We start from the raw sequence: 9592 nt of genomic DNA, 5'->3' as shown, positions 1-9592 counted from the left end.
TATGTTGTTTGCAATTTCAGTTTATAACAGTAAGACGTCTAAGGAATCCTATAGCAAACTCTTTATATTAAACTGATCTCGAAGACAATATACAACAGGGCTTATATATTTTTTGGAACATAATATAATTTTTCTAATATTATAAAGAAAAAACTTAAGAAGATTATCATTCTTGCAGTACTTAGATTATCATCCATGGACTTCATCACGTTATTTCGATAATTCTTAAAGTATGGTTAGGTTAGGTATTTTTCTTATTAGGTAAAATTAATATATCATTTCAGTAGGCATCCAGGAGATTCTTTTTTCTACAAATTAAAAAGAAGGATAAAACTCTTGTTTACATCATACTTTCTTTTCTAAAGACTCAAGGAGCTAATAAAACTCAAAAGCAAAATAGAACTATTTACGTTGCATAATGTAGACCAAGCAAAAAAATTAAGAAGACATGTTAATTTTAAAACATGTGCTGGAGTGGTGGTTTCATCAGAAAACCTTTGAGTATTACGATGTAATGTTTTCTTTTATTGCAAGATTTCTTGTTTTGCTTACCATAACTTCTCATTGCCCTCTTTAATCACATATTTCTCAACAAAGACAATAGACTTGATCTTGAGGACTACTCATGAGGTCAATTCATGTAGTAAGTCAATGTTGATACTCATATGCCTAATGGAACATAATCAAGATCCATCGTTTACGATATATCAAGGAATCATCTTAAAGTTGAGCTAAAGGGGTATGATCCAATAATCGATGTGAGTATTTTTTCCAATTTGACAGTCTTTCAAAGGGTAAGATTTTGTTGTCTTTTACGCTGTCTCTTCTTGTTAACTCCAGACTATATTATTTTCTAATGATTTTTAATTTTAGGACAACACAAAGAAACACATTATGAATATAAAAGGTAGATTAGTCACTAAAAAGGCCAACATGGAACATCTAGATGATTCTGTGATGGGTGAAGGGTGATGATGTGGACTATTGGAAAACCTTCTCGGTGATGAGGATGATAATCTAGACATATTTTAGCTACAAAGTAACATGGGTTGAACCCTAGGCATGATTACCCTAGTAATTGACAGTAGGGCTTAATAATCACAGTTAAAATTGTCACTGGTGACCATGTAATCCTACGATGTATATTTTTAGATTTAGAATTGTATGAGCTATTATGGTAGCAATTACTTGTGTATATCACTGTATGTTTGTGTATGCCATGCGTATCTTTTGTATGTCTTGTGCATATCTATGTATGTCAGACGTATTTCAAGTATGTATGATGGTTAGGTTTGAATAATATATATATATTTAAAACTTTTGTTAGTTTTTAAAAATTAAATAATCTTGCTAGGATATGTTATCAGGGGCATTAACAGTTCATGTAAAACAATACATTAAATCATGTAATGGTGCAACTGTAGCCGCTGAAGATTAGATAAAGCGTTTGAGGATTAAGGAATTGAAGTAATTTTTCCGAATTGTTCGTACGCCCCAAACCGCAAAACCTTTAGTGTGATCCTTTTTTCTTTTTTCTTTTTAAGTGAAAAATAACGCACCTAGTATCAATTACTCTTTGAAAATAATGGTTATTTTAAAACTTTTAGAATCAAATTTGTTGGAAACAAGATTTCCAGAATCAGTTTTTAAATTAAAATGTTTCGAAGATTAGAAAGAATAAAATTGATATCAATCGGTTACGGAATTACATAGAGGGTACTCAGGGTAGGGGAAAGGGGATTACAACATGGGGATTCAAATCCTCACCTCACTAATAAGGTGAAAATTCATGTAACCAATCAACTGAGCTACTAGATCCCTACCATCTAAAATATTCATAATCGAGACTAGGGTTGTTTGATGTTCGGTTTAGAACGTTTTTTCTCTAAAAGAAAATCAAATCAATTGAGTCGACTTTTTAAATATTGGAATCAATTCAATTAAATCTGTTTTTCACCGCTTTTGTTTTTGTCGGTTTTTTCAGTTAATCGGGTTTTGTTTAAAGATATGAAAATATACTTCTAAGCATGTATTAGAATGGCTATATTTTAGCATAACACTGTCAAATCAATTACTTATTAAGAAAAGAAGGAGCTATATACCTAATCAAGTTATATATGCAATTTCCTAGAGAAAATCGTATGCATTATCCAAGAATTTAGCCACTTTCGAGGAACATATGGCGATGAGTTTTTTCATGCAGAAAATTAAAGAGTTGAGATTTATCAAGATATCTTGGTGATAATTAAATCAAATAATGATGAATAATTAAAAGACTCAAAGACAAGTTATTTTGAACATAAAATAAATTCTTGAAATTATTACAATGAAGACTTCAAATCAAACAAGCAAGCCAAAAGATTTGGATTACTATACAAATTAACACCTAGATTACGAATCTAGTGTGCAATAGATTAATATGTAGCGTAAAGTTTTATATATAATTTTAATAGGTATTTATATAGTCGGTTTGGTATGATTTTTCCGATTATCTTTTGCTTAAAATCAAGATCAAATCAATTATTGCCGGTTTTTAAAATAAAAAACCAAAACCAAATCACACAAAAAATCGGTTTTTTTCTCGGTATTATTCGAGTTTCAGTTTTTCGTAGACAACAGCTTATTAATTCGATTAATGGCATTCGTCTATCTCTGTTTCCTCTTATCCCTATGATCATTAAATCCGTTTTCAACAGAAGCAACATTGAATAATTATAACTATAAATATTCTTATTGTGTTACATATTCGGAGTATAGGTTTTACCTTGTAATTTACATGAATCATGCTCATTTTGTTGTCAAAGGTTAAATGTTATGCCCACAACGTTTTATATATCAGATCTTCTTACAAATTCATAATTTTTTTCATTTCCTCTTACTTTTTGTGCTACTCGAAAACAAGCTTTGGTGTTTTTAAAGATCACGTCGAAACACTTCAATAATAACAAAATCACAATTCAAACTTTAACAAACATCCATGCTTAAAATCTCTAATAAAACTGAAGGAATCACAGTAAAACTACACATATCTGCCTTACAATAAACAGGCAGGATAGAACATACGCATCTAAATTAAAATAAATAAAATGCAAATGCTTGTTTTTCCAATTCTAAATCTCAAAATTCCAGAAAATCTGATTGACTGCATCATTGGTAGAAGTGATAACTCTTGGCTTCTTTGATAATGCACCATAATCCACCAATGGGAGATATAAGAGTCAAAAGTACACCCACTATAATGCACACCTGTAATACATGAAAATAAATAAATTATAATAGGATGGGGAAAAAATTGCACTACAATATCATGTCAATTTACCATGATTAACTAATATATTGATGAGCGAATACACATTAATTAACGACGGTTAGATGGTAAATCTTATGCAAAAGACAATTGTTATTTACTTATTGCTTTGATGCATACACTGTAGAAAAATATTTTTCTGTGAGGTTAAATTATTAATCTAATTTAAAGTGTAAACAGTAAATTTTATGGTTAAACTCTACAAGTTTTGGTCAAGTACTTACCCAGTTGATACACCATGACAAGCCAAATCTTTTGGGCTTTTTGAGAATAAGCCAGATGATACATGGAAGCTGTAGAGAGAAAGTAAAGACATATATAGGTTAATAATAATTTTAAATATTTTTTGTCATTTGAGTAATATATAATATAGTTATAATTTCTGATTTACAAAGTGAAAATAAATGAAGTATATATATATATATACTTACATAGTATGAGGTTGGTGCTAGAGCAAAGCCTCCAAGGAATCCCATCAAACCACCAAAGAATGGAAAGGTCATGCCCACAAACAATGTAAATGCTACAATAATAGAAGACCATAGAAAGATCAATTAAAAATACATAGGAAAGAGCAACTAATTTAAACCCTTTTTTCAGTTTAGACTTTATTTTCTAATTGCTCAAAAATATATACATAGTTAAACCAGCTATAAAGTCAAATCTAAAAAAAGATAGGCAATATGTATTAATAAGCTTTTTTTAGCAGAGAATTGGAGGTGGAATAGAGAAACGAAAAACTTACCAACAAAAACTGCACGCACACAGACACGAAGAGGAGTGGAAGGTTTATATTTCAATGATTTCACAGCGTATGTCTCTATCATGTCAAATACTGGCATTGCATAAACCTGAAAGTAAATTATGTGATATATAAGCATTAGGTAAATTAACGAAACCACGGAAAATAAAGACTTCAAAACAACCAGTCTTAGGTCTATACGTTTTGATAATAGACCAACACTACTTGCACAAAATCTTATGTATTACATTAGTTGTAGGTAGTTATAGTTAATTAACTATATGATGTAAAAATCTAACACTTTTGAGTACATAAAATTAGAAGTTGTGATACATACCTGGTAACTCCCAATGACATGAGCCACCACAAACATGTTAGCAGCTGCAATAAGCCAAGTAGGTCTATGTAGTGTGAGCAAAATATTATCATTCACTCCATTACCAAACGCCCAATATCCAATGAAAGCCACAGGCAAATAACACAATGCCACTATAATATAAGCTGTCAAAACACCTATCCACATTGCCTTCTTTGAAGGTTTCTCTGGTGTAGAAGGAAGTGTAGCTTGAATTTCAAGAACCACATTATGTCCAGCATATGCAAATGCTACATTCCCTAAAGCACTCAAAAACATGAACACGTTGTCTGAACTTTTGTCACTCCTTGGACCATAACTAACTATTGCTTTACCAATTTTGTGTTCCCTTATTGACATACTCCATGCAACAATAGTGTAAGTCATGGACAAAATCGCGGCGACGAAGGAGACAGAAGAGATGGAGTTGAAATTTGGCAAGAGAGATAGGACAAATTCGATAGAAGAGAAGATCATAATGAAATATGTGAGCTTGATTGGTTTGACATGTGGGAAAAGAATTTCTTGAAATTTTTTCAAAGATTTGCCACCAGTGACCATGTAGATAATGCAAGTGCTGACTTCTACTACAATTTGTTGGGGTACCACAATCCATAGGCCAAGTTTTTCACCAAATGCATATTGGCCTAACTCATGGTACCTGTCAAATCTCTTGCCTGGTATCATTTCATGCATTTCCACCATTTGCCAGATTGTGTAAAAGGTTATAATCCAGGAGAGTAACATTACTGTTACACCAGGTCCCCTGAATAAAACAAGAATTTGAAAATCCAATGTAAAATTAAATGAATGGATGTGCTAAATTTCAAGTTTGGACTATATGTATAATAAATTATTAGACTGAAAAAGAAACAAGAGTAGATATCCTAGAATTTGGATATGTCGACTTTCTACAAGTTTATTCATAATGTGAATAGTAAAAAAAAAATATTAACTCAAAAATATTAGCGCCCATGGACGTGGGTGGTTTTGATTTTATTCAGATAATGATTGATTGAAAATTAATCGTATGCATTAAACAACGTACAAATTATAATTTTCTCTTATGTACTAAATAAAAAATAAAATAAAATAATTTAAAAAATTAAAAATGTTACTTCGCACTTAATTAGAAGATTGTAGAATCGTTAGTGGTTAAATCAAGCAATGGTTAATAGTTTTAGATACTCCCTCCATTTCATTTACTTGGCCCCTATGCAAAAAAAAAAATATATTCTTTTTACTTGTACAATTTAGCAAATCAAGAGAGTTTTTTCTACCAAATCGTATCTCCATCTTATAGGCATCATAACTTATTCCTCATGCCCATTTTGTCCTTCTGTAGAAGAGACTATCACTCATATCTTGATCGACTGTAGGGTTGCTAGGAAAATTTGGCTAGATCTTGGCCTCAACCTCAATAACATTCTCAATACCTCTACTCACTGGTTGAACAATCTCCACAATCTTCGAATCCTTCCTCAATATAATCACCTTCTCTGGTCCGAATTCTATCCCTTTATCCTTTGGAACATTTGGATAAATAGGAATAATAATACCTATAATCGCCAAGCTATCAGCCTGAATGTTCAAGACATTATTATGAGAGCGACAGAATATAAATACTCCACCTCTATTGATCATCACTGTGACACTAGACATCTGATAAATATTAAATGGCACCCCCCTAAGTTGAATATCGATGATGCATTCTCTTCCAAAACGAATAAAGGAGCCATTGGTGGAGTTTTTCGTGTTTCAAATGGGAATTGGATATTAGGATTTTCTCAGGCCATACATTGTTTAAACCATACTATGGCTGAGCTACAAGCTTTGCTTCATGGGTTACAACTTGCCTTAATTAAGAATTATATTCCCTTGGAAGTGAAGACGGACTCAGTAGAGATAATACATCTACTTGATAAACCGCAGCCGATATTTACTGATATAATATATTCATGCAGGTTGCTATTGAGGAGGTTGGGGAGTCCAGTGGTACGTCATAATTTTAGACAAGGCAACAAAGTAGCTGACCTTTTGTCCAAGCAGGGGATGAAACCTAGCTCCAACTCTCAGTCGTCTATTTTGCTATCGCCGCCATCAGTCGTCCTAAATGTTTTGGAAGCAGACAAGCAAGGACTGATGTCTACTAAGTTGATTTGATATCATCAACTATGTGTAGTAGTTTAGCTAGTTTAGGGAATGCTAATGTTCTCTCTATCTATGATAGTGCTAATGTACCTAGTATGTCGTATGTACCAGTTTAACTATTAATAAAATATCCGTTCAACCAAAAAAAAAAAAAAAAAACATAAAGTGTTTAGAGTTTCAAAGCATCATTAATAAGGTTAGTTTAGTAAATGACACTCCTCGTAAAAGCTTTCTTAAAAGAGTCTGTCAAGTCAACATGGGCCAAGTAAAATGACTAGACTATTATATCGGGGAAAATATTAAATGATTTAAAGGAATTTTATTTCCAACAAAGAAATGCAAGAAATAAGAAGAAAGAGAAAATATAATCCAATTAAACAACACATTGAATCATGCAGCGGTAACCGCTAAGATGAGATCGAGCATTTAAGGATATGAAGTAACTTTTCCGAAATGTTTGTGTCCTCAACCGCAAAACCTTTAATGTGATGATAAATAATGAAGAATATTTTTTTTTTTTTTTAAAAGAAAAACTTAAAAAAGATACTTGTTTCACTATTTGCGGAATCACTTTTTAAGATCTATCAAAAATCATGAAACCTAGTTAAGTAAACCGCTATAAGGTAAAATGACATCAATCAGTTACATAATACACGAATTTGACAATTTAAGTATATCCCGTAACATATCTAAAATAGTCATATTCAAGGCAACACTTTTTTTTTTTTCAATTATGAAGATTAACAAGAGAAAAGACAACAAAAATTACGAAACTGCTAAGATAAGATGATATCAATCAGATAAAGAAAATACGAAATTGACTATTTGAGTATATCCTCTAAGGCCGTAACATATCTAAAATATTCATACTAAAAACAACATCTTATTAAATGCGATTGACGAAGAACAACAAGAAAACAAAAACAAATTAAAGAGCAAAATTTTCAAGATTTTGTTTTAAAAAAGTTACCATCCCAGTTCAGACATGGCATAAGGGAGACTAAGAACACCAGCACCAACCATGGCCGTAACATTGTGCATTGTTGAGTACCACCACTTGGCATTCCGGTCCGACGTTACGGGCAACCAATCATCTATGGCTATCTCCTCCTTAGTCCTCTTATCACTATGATCCGTAATTTTTTTTTCAGTGGCCATGAGAAATATATTGTGTTAATTACTAGCAATAATGTTATTTTATACTCCTACTTTGTTGATAGTTGGAACAGAAAATGAGAATGAAAAGCTTGTGAGAAAAAGAGTAGGAAAAAGAAGAAGAAAAGAAGAAAGGTGTGAACATGAATATTGAATCCTCAAGAGACTTGAACAAATTGTTTACTCCTTGATATTTTTTCATTATATGTCTTGCCTCCTATTTATATAGCTGATTACCCGCCCCTAAAGCCTAAATATTAATGATCATCACCGAAAATATTTCCTAAACCTTTTTAGATATATGCAAAGAGGTAAAGTGTGGTACGTTAGTCAGTTAGAAAAAGAAGTCTCGTCTCCTCAAAATTTTGGGAATACTAGAAGTTGTATACGGTAAAAATCGGATATATGTTAAATCGGTAAGACCAGAGATTGAAGGAAGAGAGGGAAGAACATTATTTGGTCCGGTTTCTCCATAGCCGAGTTGATCGTGGCCGTTAGTCCGTTTGATCGTGGCCGTTGGTCCGGGAGATCTGTTACGCGATTGCCACGCGTCGATACCGTCCTGCCATGTTTAACTGCCAATCATACGGGTGTCAGACCGTACGACCAACCTAATCCAACCTAATCCATTTCAGAGTTTTTCTTTAATTTTTTAAGGCCTCTTGTTGTATGAAGCCCATGGGGCAATACTATAAATAGGGGCCATTGCCCCACTTTTGAGGGGTTGGCTTCCTCATATCAAGAACATTTTGTACTAGAAAATATATACAAATCCCTCTCTCAATATCGGATTTTGGTCCGGATTCATTGTGTTCATCTCTTAAATTTGTTCAATTAAGTAATACTCATATATTAATAGATACATAAATCTATAGCGAATCTCCGATCATTATTACTTTCTTCATATCATATCCATACATATCTTTTTCCACCAAATAGATTGAGGCTTAACCACATATCTTATACCTACTCACAAATTTAATTAATTATCCAAATTTGAAGTAAGCAGAAGTGTCAATATTTTTCCAGAAAAGAAACAGAATCTACATGCTGATAATGAGTCCCGTTATCTAGGGATTGTATAACTACTAATTTGTACTATATCGATACTTAAATCAAACTGAAAGTTAATTAATACTAGCATTTATATAAAAACGAAGGTGCATAGGAAATTATATATGGTATGAATTTATGATTTATGTAATTATAACGTAAAAGATATTTACACAATCTTGAATTCTAAGACAATCACATTAATTAACCAGGTAAAATAATAACTAATTTGATTTTATAAGATATTCTTTGCAACAAATAACATTACTATGTCAATATTAAAGCATAATAGGTATGAAATTTAAGCCTACAACAAGGTCACAATACTAATTATAGTTGTATTGGCACCACCTCTGTGGTCCCTCTTTCTGTAGTTTTGCTGCAGGTAACCTTCTCCCCTTTGTCTATCAGAACTCTGTGACCAGCTTCGCGACTCAAAACCGCTCATATAGTGCTTACTGTTGCGAAATACACCAGATGGAGACTTTGTCCTCCCAAAGCAATATGAAGAATTTAAATACAATATGATCGTTATGATACAATCGATCTTTATACGAAGTTAGAAGAATTATCAATATGATTATGATAGAATAAATATGATTATGATAGAATAAAGTAACACAAGCATGTACATATACAAGTAGGTACCTTTGTTAATTCTTTGAACTTTATGTAGGCTTCTCTTCCCTTTAAATGTGATGGGTCTAGAATGAAAATTCAAAAAAAAATACAAAACGTCAAAATATAATCAAATAACTCAAGACTCATAAATGTTTTGAAGAAAGAGGATTTTGTAGAATTCACTACATTAATTGCATTTTGAGCAGAA

The 9592-nt window shown here is 32.0% G+C and overlaps 1 protein-coding gene across 1 annotated transcript; it reads right to left on the bottom strand.

Annotated features, from left to right (window-relative positions):
• Positions 1–2929: 2929 nt before the first annotated feature.
• Positions 2930–7881, bottom strand: LOC132642650 (lysine histidine transporter-like 2). The gene is made up of 6 exons (XM_060359732.1): positions 7526–7881; positions 4387–5170; positions 4053–4158; positions 3739–3830; positions 3532–3600; positions 2930–3246 (listed from the first exon to the last, which is right to left on the bottom strand). The coding sequence occupies exons 1-6, from the start codon at positions 7711–7713 to the stop codon at positions 3148–3150; spliced, it is 1338 nt and encodes a 445-aa protein (XP_060215715.1). The 5' UTR covers positions 7714–7881; the 3' UTR covers positions 2930–3147.
• Between the last annotated feature and the right edge of the window lie 1711 nt (positions 7882–9592).

This window comes from Lycium barbarum, chromosome 5 (genome assembly GCF_019175385.1).
Source record: "Lycium barbarum isolate Lr01 chromosome 5, ASM1917538v2, whole genome shotgun sequence".
In the NCBI taxonomy this organism is placed as follows: domain Eukaryota; kingdom Viridiplantae; phylum Streptophyta; class Magnoliopsida; order Solanales; family Solanaceae; genus Lycium; species Lycium barbarum.
Note: the sequence above shows the minus strand (reverse complement) of the source record. Positions and strands in the feature narration are given on the sequence as shown.